This window comes from Erythrolamprus reginae, chromosome 3 (assembly GCF_031021105.1).
Source record: "Erythrolamprus reginae isolate rEryReg1 chromosome 3, rEryReg1.hap1, whole genome shotgun sequence".
In the NCBI taxonomy this organism is placed as follows: domain Eukaryota; kingdom Metazoa; phylum Chordata; class Lepidosauria; order Squamata; family Dipsadidae; genus Erythrolamprus; species Erythrolamprus reginae.
Window position 1 is genome coordinate 135,378,085 of NC_091952.1, and position 17,999 is coordinate 135,396,083.

Below are 17,999 nucleotides of genomic sequence, written 5' to 3' on the forward strand. Positions count from 1 at the left end.
GCTTTCAAGAGTCTTCAGCAGAGGCAAACAGACAAACAGACAGATCTTCTGAGGCAGTAACTTTTCCCCTCTCCGATGGTACAGAAAACGGGCTACTGCACGCATAAGCAACTTCTATACAAGATGTTAAAACCCGTAGTCTAGTGGAGCAGCGGCTTCCTCCCTCCTCCCACTGTCCACCGGAACCGGAACATCCTGCTCTTTGCAATCCCATTTGTTAATTGCATATTAAAATCTCCTTCCAAAAAATTTGAGCCCTCCATAAAGTTGTCTAGCTTCCTCTTAGTATTTATTATAAATTGTTTTGTTTTCATATTTGGGGCATAAATTGCTGCTAATGTCAGCTTCTTTTGATTTATTTTCCCTTTAACAAATATCCACCTTCCTTCTCTGTCTTTCTGAATTCCAACCTCTTCAAAATTAACCCTCTGACGAATAAAAATTGGTGTACCTCTACTATTTTGCATTCCTCTAGATTCAAACACCCATTTCCAATTTCTATAATTAATCAATTTATCCCTTCCTCCCGGCCTTTTATGTGTTTCTGTCAAAATCATAATATCCACCTTATATTGCTTAGCCATCCTTAATATCCTAAAACGTTTCAAATCCGATCCCAAACCATTCACATTTAAAACCATTATCTAACACTTCATCATAATATACCAAAATCACCCTTTTCCCCTCTTGTTTTGCCCTTCTTTTTAATTTTTTCCCCTTTCTTTATGTGGAAGCTGGGCTATGCCTTGATATCTGTATTTTCATTTTATATTGCATTTCTTGCCAGAATTATGCTCTTTTGATATATGACCTTTGTCCTACATATATCTGCTATAAACTCGACATTTTTGGAGTTGGGCAAAGTTTTGTCCTCACACTTGTACTTCCTCTATGCTCGGTTGAGGTACAGCTGTAGCGCTAAATGCGTAACCACAAAATGTACTCAGGAAGGGAACATGGCTTTGATAGGGCAGAGATAGATCTGACACCTGCTCTCAAGGCACATAGCTTCATGCAGGAACCCACATACTGACCGCAAGTTCTACATGGTAAAACTCTTTCTTTACTTTCTGTATAAGGAAACGTTGACAACTAGTATCTGATTGGCTGATACTGTGTGTTTTTTGTACTCCTTTGGAAATGTATAAAGAGCCCTGAAAAGCAATCCACGCTGTTCAGACATTGCTTTTATATCTTCTGAACCTGATGCATGCACCAAATAAACCTGGCAATCTCAATCTTCTCGTGGTCTCTGATCCCTTATTGGCAACAAGTCGTTCTTGTTCTGCTACATTTTCTGGCGACCACGAAGGCACCAGATGGGACTTTGGATCCCTCTGGACGCCCACCTCAGTGGCATCTGCCCCAGGTGTGAAAGAGGAACAGTCCAGGCGCCATCGGAAATCTTACTCCGAGGACCTTCCTGTTGACACCGGGGCAGCCACGCAGGCATGCCCTATATGGATTGTATGTGAGGCCCCCCCAGGCAGAAGCAATTTACCCGGACCACCCTCAGACCCCCTGACTGTTCTGAGGTTGGACTACCCCCTTGTTGGCATGATGGTCGCAAATTCTATCAGTGTAAGACCGGGAGTACTATTAGATACCATCTCACTCAATCTCCCTGTAAATTTTACCTTTGATGCCTGCTATTATATTAACCGCAATGCCCGCCCCCAAGGCGGGTGTGGCAGCCTGAATTGGGAACGCTCTTATTCCTTCCAGCATAAATATGTTTGCCATGGTTCCCAATGGGGTGACTGCCGTGTCATTGACCACAACTACTGCCCTTATTGGTCTTGCGTTACGTTTGCTACATGGACCCCTGGCACTACGGGTGGGGTAAAGTTCTCCCTAACTCGTGGGGAGGTTTCCCCGAACTGCAAAAGTGGCCAGTGAAACCCTGTCACTCTCTCTTTCACTCCGGTTGTGGCCCCACAAGCTCCTATACTTTTTGGAATGCAAATAGATGGCCAGGGAAATGACCCCTTTCTGATTCTGTCCTTGGAAATCACAGCCCAAACCCGGACAGTAGGACAGAAAAAGAGCCTCTTTTGGTCCTACTGTCAGGAAATGGATAAACTGAATACATGGGCAGTCCCCTCTGCTGTTCCCAATATTTTTGTACAACTTGCACAAGCTGTTGCGCACACCCTTCAGGTTAAGAACTGTTTTGTCTGTGGGGGAACTAACATGGGTGAGAAATGGCCTTGGGAAGCACTTGAGTTGAATTACACCATTGTCCATGACATGGAGCTGGCCGGTAAATCTGACAGCCACTGCAGGGAAGGAGGGGAACTGGGCTCTGTCTTCTACCTTGGTGGGCAATGTCTGTTATACCCATAACCACACCGCTGGCTGTGCCCACGTTGGAAACCTGTGTTGCCTGTCCACGTGGGACGATGCAGCCTGGTGGTCTGGCAAGGGTCTGCAGCCAACCCCCATGGCCCGGGCGTTACAAAACGTTAGCCTCCTGAAGCCTTATATTTTGGACCCCCAAAACACCACAATGCTTTGGCTTGCTCCAGATGGCATGTAATGGATTTGTGGACAATATGCTTATGCCCAACTCCCTCTCAATTGGTGTGGCTCTTGTGTCCTAGGTGTCATTCGCCCTGGTTTCTTCTTGCTCCCCCTGAAACAAAGGCAGGTTCTTGGGGTGCCTGTTTATGATGAAATTGGGAATGTCCGCTCTAAACGGTCCCTCATTAGCGACCTTAAGATCGGCAACTGGAAGGATGATGAATGGCCCCCCGAGCGTATCATAAAAGTTTATGGCCCGGCCACCTGGGCCGAGGATGGTACCTTTGGTTACCGCACCCCCATTTATATGCTTAACCATCTCATCCACCTCTAGGCAGTGGTGGAAATCATCACCAACGAGACGGTCCGTGGTCTTGCCCACTTGGCCTCGGAGAGTGTCAGGTCACGCACGTATATTATGCAAAACAGGCTAGCTTTGGATTATCTTTTGGCCAAGAAGGGTGTGTGTGTGGAAAGTTTAATTTGTCTAACTGCTGCATCGGGATTGATAATAGTGGGGAGGTCATTAAGGAAATCACCGATCGCATGGTCAAGATTGCACATGTTCCAGTGCAGACTTGGAAAGGTTTGGACCTCTCCCATGCCCTTGCTGGATGGCTTCCTTCTTTTCCCGGTATCAAATATATTGTGGCTTGTGTTGTCTTTCTGGTGGCTGGCTGTGTTATTGTCCCTTGTGTGCTTCCTCTTTTTATGAAACTTTTTCATAGCACTGTTTTGCTGGTGGCGGACAGAAAGTCCTCCGAGATGGTTTTGGCTCTGTGGCACCTGCAACTGCTTAACAGTGGCAGGGGCAGAAATGTGGAAGGGGAACCTGTCACTCAGGACCCCAATAATGAGGAGCCAATATACGAAGTTCTCCTGCCGCTCCAGCCCCAGACCGTCCAACACCTTCAACCCCCTTCCAGTAACATGGTTGAAACCCCATCCGAATAAACTTTATTTCGGTTGGAGTTCCAAGAGGGGGGAAATGTGGAAGCTGGGCTATGCCTTGATATCTGTATTTTCATTTTATATTGCATTTCTTGCCAGAATTATGCTCTTTTGATATATGACCTTTGTCCTACATATATCTGCTATAAACTTGACATTTTCGGAGTTGGGCAAAGTTTTGTCCTCACACTTGTACTTCCTCTATGCTCGGTTGAGGTACAGCTGTAGCGCTAAATGCGTAACCACGAAATGTACTCAGGAAGGGAACATGGCTTTGATAGGGCAGAGATAGATCTGACACCTGCTCTCAAGACACATAGCTTCATGCAGGAACCCACATACTGACCGCAAGTTCTACATGGTAAAACTCTTTCTTTACTTTCTGTATAAGGAAACGTTGACAACTAGTATCTGATTGGCTGATACTGTGTGTTGTTTGTACTCCTTTGGAAATGTATAAAGAGCCCTGAAAAGCAATCCACGTTGTTCAGACATTGCTTTTATATCTTCTGAACCTGATGCATGCACCAAATAAACCTGGCAATCTCAATCTTCTCGTGGTCTCTGCTCCCTTATTGGCAACAAGTCGTTCTTGTTCTGCTACATTTACCCCTATTGCCCCCCCCCAACGTGCCTCCCCCCATGCTCCCCCCATCGAGTGGGGGGAGGATAAGGAAAGCCCTTGTCCATTCATGAGGCACATTCTCTTGATTGCGTTCTCACTCAACTAGCTCCTCTTTCAACCCCTTTTAATTGTAATAAAAGAGAAATCTTTCCCTCCCCCCTCCTTTCTCCTTTAAATAATTCCTTCTTTAACTTTAACTTTCTTAACCCCCTTTTCCCCCCCTTAGATTTCCCCACCGAATAACAAATATACAAGAATCCCAAAGACATCTCAAAAAAAAAAAGTACAAGACAAGGAGACCCAAACAACATCACTTTCTAGCTCTCTTCTCACGCTGAGCTTGTGTTTTTCTCTGCTCTTTTCTAGTGGCCTCTACCTGCCCGGTTAACTCCTTCAGCTGCTCTTCCCTTCCTCTTTCCTCATTGTCTGGGGTACTACGACTGTCAAAAAAATCCTCTTCTTCTTGTGCTTGTGCTCCAGCTTCTTCAAACTTAATCCCCAGTTGATCCAATAAAGCCTTTCCCTCCTCCAATGTACGTGCTCTGTACATTTTATTTTCTTGGAACACCAAAATAGCAGCTGGGAACCCCCAAGTGAACTTCTTGATATAAACAGCTTGAAATTGGTTTTAAAGCAGCTCTCGCTCTCAAAGTTTCCCAAGAGAGATCCCTCAGAACTCTTATCTCATTTCCATCTTGTTTAAGGCAAGTAGAAGTCTTCAAAGATTTGTAAACCATCTCAGCTTTTTTTTTACTGAGGAAAGCCACAACAATGTCTCTCTGCCTCTCCCTATCTCTTCGTGCTACTGCCCAGTGGACTCGCAATAAATCTTCCAAGCTGACTTGTACGCCTGCTTGTTTATTTATCCAAGCAAAAACTGCTTCCATTAAGTTTGAATCAGAGGCAAAGTCCATTCTGAACCCATGGAGACGCAAATTTCTTCTTCTCTGATGGTCCTCCAGATTAGCAATTCTATCATTCATTTGTTTAATTAATTCATCATGATCCTTCACTTGTTTTTCAACTTGCTGTATCTTTCCAGCAGAGGATTCCTCCTCCTTTTTAATTAGCTTAACTTCTGAAGCCAAATCTCCCACTGTTGTTTCTACTTTAATAAATCTCTGCTCAAATCCAGAACAAATGTCCAGCAAGTCATCCAGTTTTTTGTCAATGTTCACTAAGCTGGAAGCTTCTTCTTTTTCTTTCCCCCCCTCCCTCTGCCATTTTAAGATTTATTGTACTCACTTATCACTTCCTTGTTATAGCGAAAGAACTTCCGTCTTTGCTTAAAACCGTAAATCTTTAAATTCTCTTTGATGTCCGTAGATTCCTCTACCTCCTATTTCTTTTTCTAAGCAGGATTTATAATATTTTTCATGGAGAGAAATCCCTTTACATTATATATTAGTTTGGAGCCAGAGGTGAAGCCCCTAGAAATCAAGTCGGCACATGCGCAATCCTGTTAGTAACCTGATTGTTAAGTGAACGTGGCTTCCTTGTTGACTTTGCTTGTCAGAAAGTTGCAAACGGTGACCACATGATCATGGGACACAGCAACCGTCACAAATATGAACCAGTTGCCAAGCACCTGAATTTTGATGACAAGATCATGGGAATGCTGCAAAGGTTATAACTATCAAAAAAGGTCACAAGTCGCATTTTTCAGTGCCGTTGTAATTTTGAATGGTCACCAAAGTCAAGGATGACCTTTATTTTAGTTTAATGGGCCCAAATTTATTTGAACAAGCAGAAAAGGCTCCACAACACACTGAACCCCCCCCCCAAACTCCAGAACCTTTGGATTCATGGGAAGTTCTTCTCTTTGTTACTTGGAGAATTACTAGTTTGACAGGTCCCCAGCCCAAATTTTAAATTTGAATTACTGCTACTCACCGTGAATTGCCAAAGTCCTCCAATGGCATCATTTTTTTCAAAGCAGGTAGGTTCCAGTCCTTCCTCTAGGCAGCACTTGATAGAGGCTATCCCACTCACCCCTGCCCCAATAATGGCCACTTTTCGTCCCATTCCTTGGTGTCAGGATATAGGTTTTTCTGAAGAGGCACCTAGAAAGTTGCAGGAGTATTAATTCACCCACAACTATCTGTTAGACACAAAATGCAAAGGTTATAATTCTGTAGCAATAGTTCTATTATTTCCTTGTGAAGTTGCATTTCCCTCTTTCCTTAACTATATATCTTTGCCAGTAAGTATTTGATTGCCTCTTTTAACACTAGAGCAGAGGTCTTCAAACTTGGCAACTTTAAGACTTGTGGACCCTAATCATTTTTGTTGCTCCTCTCTGAACTCTTTCCAAAGTCTCAATATCTTTTTTTGTATTGGAATGACTAAAACTCCATCCAAGAAGGGTTAACAAATCATTTAGCATTAGCAGATAGTTACTGGTAATATAGACTGAAAGGAAGGCAGAGAATTAAATGCTGATGGTAGCATAGTTCCTCTGTTATTTGTGTGTGACTTTGCAGCAGACCTACTCCTGGAAGATCTGCATGACTTTTCCTGCACTCCTAAGGATTAGTCTTTCTCATTCCTGTGTATTCTCTCCAGGCATCAATTTTCTCTGGGAAGAAATCCAGATAGCACTTAGTAGATTCTAGATTAATTTCCTTGACCTGGAGGAATATTGTATATAGTCCAACCTCACCTTGAATTGGGAACTGTGCCTTCATTATTTCTTCAGTTCAGTAGTTCTGCACTTGAGTATATGTTACAGGAAGGCACAACAGTTCTAGATGAGCCACATCAAATAAATTATATTTCATTTAGAATGATGTATCAACTAACCTGAGAGGTAATTGATATGCTCAAAGACAAAGATTTTGATTCTAATAATTTTGAAAGCAAAGCAAACTCTTAAGGTAACTCTTAAGGTGGGGCCCACAGAGTTATTAGGGTACTCTCAGCATCTCGGCTCTTCTTTTTCCTCTTCAACATATTTGAGGCATGTGATCCCACCTTTTCAAAGGACCTCAGACCATGTGGTCCTATTGTCTACCATTAAACCATCTTTTCAAGCAACCCCCATACTTCCAGTGTTTTCCCCCACTTAGAACTGAACCTAGAAGGATATTCCTTATATTTTCCCCATAAAGGGTGACCAGTTAGGTCCCACAGAGTTGGCCTTCTCTGGGTATTGTTGTAAGCCACCCTGAGTCCTATGGGATTGGGCGGCATAGAATTAAATTAAATTAAATTAAATTAAATTAAATTAAATTAAATTAAATTAAATTAAATTAAATTAAATTAAATTAAATTAAATTAAATTAAATTAAATTAAATTAAATTAAATTAAATTAAATTAAATTAAATTAAATTAAATTAAATTAAATTAAATTAAATTAAATTAAATTAAATTAAATTAAATTAAATTAAATTAAATTAAATTAAATTAAATTAAATTAAATTAAATTAAATTAAATTAAATTAAATTAAATTAAATTAAATTAAATTAAATTAAATTAAATTAAATTAAATTAAATTAAATTAAATTAAATTAAATTAAATTAAATTAAATCTTCTTGTTTTTATAACAGTCAGCTTCTTTATTTTGCTTCCTAAAAAGGTTTTGCCCACACTGTTCTGTGATCATGAGGATATCTTTAAATGCATCCTGCAGGATACCCCTGTGCAATATTCATGTAACTGAGTTGTTGATTAATGAACATTTGCAGAACTTACCTGTGCAACTGTATCTGACTTGAGGCAAAAATCACAAGCACAGGGCAAACAAAGGAATAAGAGTTAAAATTATTTTTATTAATTATTATTCATTTATTATTTGAATTTATAGGCCGCCCTTTTTCCAATGGACTCAGGGCAGCATACAAAGATAAAAGAAAGATACAATTTAAGAGCCCAAATATTAAAAAACCATTCCTCCATCACTCATCCATTTCAACTAACAAGCAGCTCTAGGCCTGCCAACAAAATTTGTTGTTACAACTGAGATTAAGAAACAAAAATGCTTCAGATTTCTTTTTTTGCAGCAGCATAAATGCAGCATTTCCAGAAGTTTAAGTGTGGAGGAAGAGCTAAGTGGGAAAAAGATAAATCACTTGTATTCATGCTGTCCAAAGGATTTTGACTCATTTGGCAGGAATTAAGAACAGAAAGAAAGAAAAGAAATGGGGAGAGGGGAGAGAAGAGGGTAAAAATGTTGCTTCAGTAGTTGATTTCATAGAGATTTTTAGGGGTAGGGGAGGTAAAGAAAATTAGTGTACATACCTTAAATAAGTGAGATAACTGATAGGAATGTTTTCTCCTTATCACTTCACTGTAAACGGCAGACTCCCTTCACACAGCTTTATAGAAGGTAGCATTGCATAATTCACTAGAGTTATGGCGAAACCCTCCAGATATTGTGACACCTGTAAAGAGTTCAGTTGGTTCATTAGAAATAAGTGAAGCCTTTCCAGTGGCTTTGTTCAAGGGCAAGTCCCAGATTATGAACATTTCACACAGAGAAGGGCAATGCCAGGAGAAAAGCACTGGGAATAAAATGGAAGATGGAAAGTTCCTTTGATTGATGAAGCAGAACCACCACCAACCACGTGATTCTGAAAATAAATTTATTAAATATATACAATAAAAACCAGATACAGAAAGACAAAAGAGATATGCATATTGTACATTTTTTACACTCTACTTATGTAGTAATTGGGGGGTGGGAGAAGGGGGTTGTGAAGGGATGGAAGTAGATATAGAAGGAAGGAGGGTAGGGAGAAGAAGGAGGGGGGGTTAGATGGGCGAAAACCAGCGTTAGAGCTGGGTCTTTCATGATTTGCGGCCTGTAGTTTGAGCTCGTAGTTGGTGTGTTTTACCCTAAGGCTTTATTGATATGTTTTGAATGTAGTTTTTAGTGCCAATATATATAATTCATTTAGGGGTTTATTTTCTTTGTAAAGTTGGAGTTTGTGTCGATCGATGTTTACAGTTTGTTGTTTCAGTTTGATGTTATGTTTTGTGATGTAAATTGCTATTTTTTCAAGTTGTTTTTGTTGGATATTTTTCTTGATGGGTAATTTTTAGATAATTCCTTTTTTTTAACCAGAGGTACCATTTATCCCAAGCTTTGTAGAAATCTGTCTCATCCTTGTTTTGCAGTTCCATTGTTAGTTTGGACATTTCTGCGCATTCCATTATTTTAATCAAGAGTGATAGAGTAGTTGGGGTTTTTTCTTGCTTCCAAAATTGTGCATATAAAATCCGTGCGGCTGTAATAATATGGATTATAATATATCTGTTTTCTTTACTAAAATTTTGTCTTGTGATTCCTAGTAGAAATAGTTCGGGTTTCGCATGGATAGTCTGAGAGGTAATTTGTTCTAGTATAGTTTTAATTTTTTCCCAATATTTTTGGGTGGTTTCACATGTCCACCAGATGTGGTAATATGTACCTGGTTTTTCTCTGCATTTCCAACATAATGGTGATAGATTTGGATACATTTTTGCAAGTCTAGCAGGTGGCAAGTGCCATCTGTAGAACATTTTATAAATCTAGCCTGGATGAAATCAGCTCTGAAGACACTCTCGCAGATAAGGAAACTGGACTTAAATTAACAGAAGAATATGGCAGAGACGGCCCAACAACAAGATCTCAAGCGGAGGCGAGAAAGGAGAAAAGAAGAGAGCCAGCAAACTAACTTACATCACAAAAAACCCTTACCGAATAATGAAATAAGACTATTCTCTATCAATATCAACGGCCTCAACTCTCCTAGTAAAAGGAAAAAAACATTCTACAAAATTGAACAACAAAAAGCAGATATAATCTGTCTCCAAGAAACACATGTAAAAAAACAAGACCAATTAATCTTAAACCATCCCAAGCTTGGAGAAATCTTCTCATCCCTTGCTGAAGTCAAGAAAAGAGGAGTAGTACTATACATTAAACCTAAACTTAACCCTAAACTAATTTACACAGATGACAACGGACAGATATTAATAGTACAAATTACATCAGGAACAAAAAAAATACATATAATCGCAATCTATGCTCCCACAATAAATCAATCCACTTTTTATGCAAAGCTACATCAAAAAATCACGGAATTAAACTTAACAAATATAATAATAACAGGCGACTTCAATGCGATAGTAGACAGGAAAAAGGATCATAAAAGCACTAAGCAAATGAAAAAGAGAAAACAACTACCGACAACTTTTGAACAACTTACAACTGAATTAGCACTAAAAGACATATGGCGTCACTTTAATCCAAACAATAGACAATATACTTTTTTCTCTTTTCCTCACAAGTCATGGTCCCGCATAGATATGGCCTGGGCCGATTTAGAATTTATCAATGAAGTAACAGACATACAAATACTTCCAAACTCCTGGGCAGATCATAACCCCATATTGTTGAAATGGAGAGATTCAACTAATAACCATTCAAGACGATGGACTATGAACCAAACAATATTTAAAGAAGAAAACTTTCAAAAAATGTTAAAACAACAATTGGGTGAGTTTCTCCAAATTAACAATGATGGTAACACTTCCACACAAAACCTATGGGACACAATGAAAGCCTATGTGCGAGGAACCTATATTGCATACCAAAATAAAAAGAAAAAACAGAAACAAAACAGCCTATCCACACTAAAAATAAAACTTCAGAACCTTGAAAAAACCCTACAAATGAAACCAGACAACGCCGAAATTTTAGGAGAATTGAATATTACAAAACATTACATAAACCTGCAAACTCAAGAAGAACTCTCACATAAACTAAGGATTGCCAAACAAAAGCACTTTGAATTTGCAAACAAACCTGGGCGATGGTTAGCCGCAAAACTCGCTCACCAAAAAGCAGATAAAATTATAGAGGCATTATATGATCATACAGATGCTTTAAAAACAACACTCAGCGATAAAAAACAAATAATTAAATCTTTCTTTGAGGAATTATATAAAAAAGATGACGTAAATGAACAATTAATAAATAATCTATTCAAGAACTTAGAAAATACAGAAAAAATAAATAAGGAAGATCAGGATATGCTAAATGACAAAATAACATCAATGGAACTAACTAGTGCAATTACAAAACAAAAAAATAATAAAACCCCGGGCACAGACGGTATACCTGCCGAATTCTATAAACAATTTCAAGAAATTCTGGAGCCTATAATGTTACCCCTTGTTAATGAAATACTCGAGGGTTCAAAACTTCCTTCCTCCTGGAACGAGGCCTACATAACTTTAATACCTAAAGATTCACAAAATAGAGCTCACATTCAAAATTATCGTCCAATATCCCTGCTTAACTCAGATTATAAAATCTTTGCATCCATCATAGCCGAAAGATTTAAACGAATATTAACTGTTAGAATACATACAGACCAAAATGGCTTCCTTCCGGCAAGAAACATAGCAACAAACACAAGGATTATTTTGGACTCTTTAGAATACTACGATAAAAACATAGATAAACCAGTAGCATTCCTATTCGTAGATCTACAGAAAGCTTTTGATAGTTTATACTGGCAATTCTTTACAACACAAATAGCGTCAATGCAATTTGGTAATAAATTTACAGAACTCATTAAAACTATATACTCAATACAAACAGCCAAAATACTGATAAACAATGATATGACAGAAACAATAAGTATAAAAAAAGGAGTGAGGCAGGGCTGTCCCTTAGCCCCTCTGATTTTTATCTTTGCACTAGAAGTTCTACTAAATAAAATAAGACACAATAAGGAAATCCAAGGATTAAAAATTAAAAATGAACACTATAAACTTCAAGCTTTTGCTGATGACATGGTGTTCATTGTACAAGACCCCTTAAAATCTGCACCTATCCTAATTAATGAAATAAATAAATTTGGAGAGATTGCTGGATTAAAAATTAATAGAGAAAAAACAAAAATGATAACAAAAAATATGACAAAAAAGCAGATATCAAAATTAGAAGAATCCACTAAAATAAAAACTGCCAAAAAAGTTAAATACTTAGGATTATGGATTACCGCAAATTGCAGCACTATCAAGAAAGACAATTACGATAAACTAATCAATGAAACGGACAAAGATTTTTGCAGATGGTCGAAACTCCCACTCTCTATAATGGGGAAAATTGCTGTAATTAAAAGTAATATACTTCCTAGATTTCTATACCTTTTCCAAACTGCACCCATTAAACTAAATAGGACCTTTTTCAAAAACTTACACACAAAAATTCGCAAATTCATATGGACAAAAAAAAAGGCCAGGATAAAACTTAAGGACCTACAAGACCATAGGTCAAGGGGTGGTTTTGGATTACCAAACATGGAACTATACTACCATGCCTCAATTGTAAACCTACTGAAAGAATGGATAATACTTAAAAATTCTAGAATATTAACACTTGAAGGCTATGACCTTCAATCCGGATGGCACAAGTTTCTGATGACAGACATAGATAAAATACCAACATATTTCAGATCACACTACATCCGAAAAACCTTAATTAACACCTGGCACTTCATTAAAAAAAACCACTACCTCTGCATCCCAAAATGGATTTCACCAACAGAAGCCATTATATACCCGAATGCATTAACCCCTGATAAAATTATAACATACGACCAACTACTAAACGAAAATAATGAGCTAATTCCTAAGCAAAAACTCATGGAAAAAGGTATTAAAGTAGATTGGTTACACTACCTACAAATAAAATCAAAATATAATGAAGATAAGAACAAATCAGACTTCCAAAAAAAATAACCCCCTCGATAAAATAATTTTTGGTCCACAAAAAAAGCAAATATCAAATATATACAATATCCTCCTTCAACACGATACTGTTGAAGAAATAGTTAAAGGATCTATGATAGCGTGGTCACAAAACTTTGGGTACACAATTTATTTAAACGAATGGGAAAAAATTTGGACTGCTAACTATAAACTAACGATGGCAACCTCATATAAGGACAACCACGTGATTCTGGAACAGCTGACAAAATGGAGTTTAGAGTGAGTGGGGTTTATATCTTTTGGATTCCTATAGGGTCATGTTGGGGTCATGGCTGACTCTATAGGCAAAAGGGAAAATGCAAATCCTAGGTAATCTAGGTAATCTGAGCTAATTTTGTCAACCTTTAGGTTGCTTATTTATTTATTTATTTAATTATTTATTTAATTAATTAATTAATTAATTAGCTTTGTATGCCGCCCCTCTCCATAGACTCGGGGCAGCTAACAACAATAAAAAACAATATAAACAAATATAATATTAAAAGTAGTTTAAAAAACCCCAATTTAAGAAACCAATCATACATACAAACATACCATGCATAAATTTTGTAAGCCTAGGGAGAAGGGAATATCTCAATCCCCCATGCCTGATGACAGAGGTGGGTTTGAAGGAGCTTACGAAAGGCAAGGAGGGTGGGGGCAACTCTGATATCTGGGGGGAGTTGGTTCCAGAGGGTCGGGGCCGCCAAAGAGAAGGCTCTTCCCCTGGGTCCCGTCAGACAACACTGTTTAGTCGAAGGGACCCGGAGAAGGCCAACTCTGTGGGACCTAACCGTTCGCTGGAATTTGTGCGGCAGAAGACGGTCCCGGAGATATTCTTGTATTGCTTATCTGAAGTTTCTGCCTAACTCAGTCTTTCTGCATTTCTATAAACCCAGTTTCTGCTTGGGGCTGCTTTATGCCTCCCTTAAGGTTTTTTCCCATTTTTCCTTTAGGGGAAATTTTCTATCCTGTCTTTTTAATATCCCCTAAAATAATTCATTCTTCGGGCAGATGTGTCTGCTTCCCACACTACTTTAAAAAAAAATTCCTTGGAACAGCAAGGTTTCTGTGCCCTCAGAACTAGTGGAATTCTGTAGTTTTGGGATTAAATCTGAGCCTTTCTTCCCAATCTAGAAAGGAACTGCTTCAAGACACCAGAATGACCTATTCAGAATAGGTCATTCTTTTTCTTGGTCCAAGGTTGTGATATTCAACTGGATATTATCTGGTCACCAATGATACCAATTAACTGTCAGGATCAGTGCCATACTTGACATAATATTCTCAATTGCAGAGAGAAGAATTGTTATCAATGTAATGTGATAGGTAAAACTGCTTAGTCATGATGAATCTATGGATTGTAATGTAACCTGATTGGTTGACAAAAGTATATACCATGATGCACCTTTGCATAGGTGCGGGTTATGGTTTAGAGTGGCTAGAAGATATTGTGGTTTAGTGTGGCTCGTGCTGCTGAAGAATATTGTAGCTGAAGACTTGTAGCTGAATATTGTAACTGAGAATAGTAGATAAAGAATTGTGAGTATTTTTTTATAGTAACCTCTAGAGAGAGATAGCTACAGTGTAAATAATTAGTGTAGGTTTGCTACGAAAGAAGTAAATATTTTCCTAAGAAACTCTGCAGTACTTGTCTTCTTCAAGACTACAGTTCCTGATATCCTGGTCTGAGGCAGACTGACTAGCTGCTATAGCTATTTGGGGTGGGCTAGCTTCTGCAATATGCTACTCCAACAGGTTATGGGCCCAGACTAGCCCAGATTAAGCCCAGACTAGTCCAGAGGAACCCATAATTAACCAGTGATAGCCTAGACTGAAGGTCCTGTTTTCGAGTGTTCCATTGTTCCTGAGTTCCAGAGCTGGAGAAGGAGTGAGAAGAAAACCAGGTTGGTGGAAACCAGGATTGGTGGCCAGAACTGGTAGGAGTGAAGACAGAAGACAGAAGTTTTGGCAAGAAGCCCATTGTCTGAAGCAAGTCGGAGCTGGGTGTACTACAGAGATATTTTTTTTTAATAAGTTTTTTTATTAAATTTTTCCACAACAAACAAACAAACAACAACAACAACAACAACAAAAAACTTAAAGAAAAAGTGCCCAACACCAATAACCCCTCCACCAATAAGGGGTTCAGTTATTTACAGTAAATTACAATTTCTTCCTTGGCTCCGGTTTACATTCCTTTGAGGCTCCGGTTTACATTCCTTTGAACTGTTTATTTGTAGGAAGGGGCCTTTGGGACATTATAGTTATGCCACTGGATGATTGAAGTAGACCCAGAGGCAGGGTTTTGAGCAATCGGTACTTTTATTCAGCTCAGAGAACAAGTGACAGCTCAGCAAGGCAAAGTGACAATTCAGCGAGTACCGACTGACTCTGCCTGGAGAAACCGCTCCTTTTATACATTTGCGGTTCCCGCCAAAGCTAGAGCCGGCCGCGTCTGAGCCAATCAGGAGCGACTTCCTGCTTGGGCTCAGACAGCGCTGGAAAGAGGAACAAACTATTTACAGAGTTACAAGGTAGCCATTTCAGGATACAACACCCCTCCCCTCATAGTTGGACACATCCATCAAGAAAGCCATGTGACAAAGTCGTCCAATCGGTGGGGCCTCCGAGGAGCTCGCGCTGACCTGCGCAGTTCAATTTCTCCTTCGCCACTGACTGTGGAGGATGGCTCGCCGCTGTTCTCCCGGCGCGGCGGACTTGGCCTGGCGGGCCCAACGAAGGCTTCGGAGGACGAGGATGGCTCGGCGTCGCTGGATGGTTCCCCCTGGCCCGATAAGTCTCTTTGCGTGTTTCTTAGCTCGGGCAATGTACTAAAGTCTGTTGAAGGGGGAGAGTCCATGTCAGCGGTTTGTGGCAATTGATTTTCTGTTCGCTTCCGAATGTGGTCTATGTGTCGTTTCCACAAACGACCATCCTCTAGTTTTACAATATAAGTTTTAGGTGCATTTTGCTTAACAACAATTCCTTTCATCCAGTTTACATTTCCATCAAAACTTTTTACATATACATTTTGTCCCAAATACATTTCCCTTTCAGGTTTTATACACATTTGGTTATTATTAACACAGAACCTTGGGTTTAACCTGTCTAGTGGTGACCTCAACTTCCTTCCCATCAATAACTCTGCAGGGCTTACATGTGTGTGCGAGTTAGGGGTAATGTGTTGGGTGAGTAGGAATTGGTCCAAGTTTTGTTGCACATCCCCAGGGCCTGACCTGCGCAATGCCTCCTTTGCCACCCGAACGTAGCGTTCTGCCAATCCGTTAGCCCAGGGCGAATAAGGTGAGATGAGGGCATGCCTGACCCCTAGGCCATCTAAGAACAATTCGAATTGCCTGGCTGTTAGCTGTGGCCCATTGTCAGACACTAAGATATCTGGGCAACCATGGGATGCAAAAAGCCTACTCAATACCTTGATGGTGGCACTTGTGGTTATGTTGTTCATTGCTATTATTTCCACCCATTTGGAGAAGGCATCAACCGCTATTAAAAAGTATTGGGACCCCACTGGGCCAGCAAAATCAATGTGGATTCTAGACCAAGGACCAGCAGGCTGTTCCCACTCAGCCGGAGTTGTTTTGGGGGGACTAGGCCGTGACTCTTGGCACGGGTCACACTTTGAAACCCAATTTTCAATATCAGCATCCAGCCCTGGCCACCATAAATGCCCCCTTGCCAAGCTCTTCATCCTGACAATCCCAGGATGACCCACATGTAACATTTTGAGTACCTTTTCCCTTAGGCTTTTGGGGATGATCACTCTATCTCCCCACAACAGACAACCCTTTACATACGATAACTCAAGTCTTTTGTTTTTAAAATCACACAATTCAGGTTTCACAACATCATTTTGCCATCCCTTTAGAACACAGTTCACCACTTGTTTAAGGATTTGATCTTGCTGCGTGTGTGCAGCTACCTCTTTTGCTGTGGTTAGTGGGTTTTCCTCGAGTTCTATCATTAACACATCTGTGGAAGGAACAGGGTCTTCCACTAAGTCTGTTATGGGGCACCTGCTGAGGCCGTCTGCGTGATTGATTTCCTTCCCCCCCTTGTGGGTGAGCTCATACTGATACCCTGAGAGGAAAAGAGCCCATCTGATTAGTCTTGGAGACATAAAAGGTGGAGTGGGCTTGTTGGGGGCTAGCAGACCTAGTAGGGGCTTGTGGTCAGTGACTAGCTCAAAACTTCTTCCAAAAATATAATTGTGAAACTTCTTTACTCCTGCCACTAATGCTAGAGCCTCCTTGTCTAACTGGCTATAATTCCTCTCTGTGCTGGTCATGGTTCTTGAAAAAAATGCTATCGGGGCCTCTGTCTTATTAGGTAGAACGTGAGCTAGGACTCCTCCTATGCCGTACGGCGAAGCGTCGCACGTGAGCCTAATGGGTAGCGAAGCACTATATTGGACTACTACACTTTTAGAAGTTAATAAATTCTTTATTTGAGAAAAAGCTTCACGTTCAGTTTTCCCCCATGTCCAGCGGGCTTCCTTCTGGAGTAAACGATGGAGAGGCTCTGCTACTGTTGCCTTCTGCTTTAAAAAAACGGAATAAAAATTAAGGAGGCCTAAAAATGCCTGCAACTCATTCTTATCTCGTGGCTCTGGGGCTTCTCTAATTGCTCTCAGCTTCTCTGTTGTGGGGTGGATACCTTCCTTATCTATTTTATATCCTAGGAATTCTATACTGTTGGTTCCCCAGACACATTTATCAGGCTTGATTCTTAAACCTTTGTCCTGTAACCTCTTAAGTACTTCCCTTATTCTTTTGTTTACTTGTTCCTGGTTTTCCCCTGCAATTAAGATGTCATCAAAGTATGGAATGGCCCCATTTACCCCTGACAATAGGCGTTCCATAATGCTCTGGAATATTCCTGGGGCTATGCTTACCCCAAACTGTAACCTCGTGCATTTGAAAGCCCCCCTGTGCGTTACAATCGTTTGAGCGTTTGCTGTTTGTTCATCGACCGGAAGTTGCTGGTAAGCTTGCGCCAGGTCGATCTTTGCGAACCTTTTCCCCTCCCCCAGGGAGTGTAGAAGTTGTTGCACAACCGGGATGGGGTAGGGGTGGTGTTGGAGTGCCTTATTCAGGGTCGATTTGTAATCAGCGCAAACTCTTAGAGAACC

General features: G+C 40.0%; 1 protein-coding gene across 2 annotated transcripts in view; it reads right to left on the bottom strand.

Annotated features, from left to right (window-relative positions):
* LOC139164524 (dimethylaniline monooxygenase [N-oxide-forming] 2-like) overlaps nucleotides 1–6,124 on the bottom strand; it is a 65,356-nt gene extending 59,232 nt beyond the window's left edge. For both annotated transcript variants that reach the window (XM_070746782.1, XM_070746781.1), the window contains exon 1: nucleotides 5,993–6,124. In XM_070746782.1, the coding sequence (XP_070602883.1) occupies nucleotides 5,993–6,124 (132 nt within the window). The remainder of the gene's footprint in view (nucleotides 1–5,992) is intronic.
* Nucleotides 6,125–17,999: the final 11,875 nt, after the last annotated feature.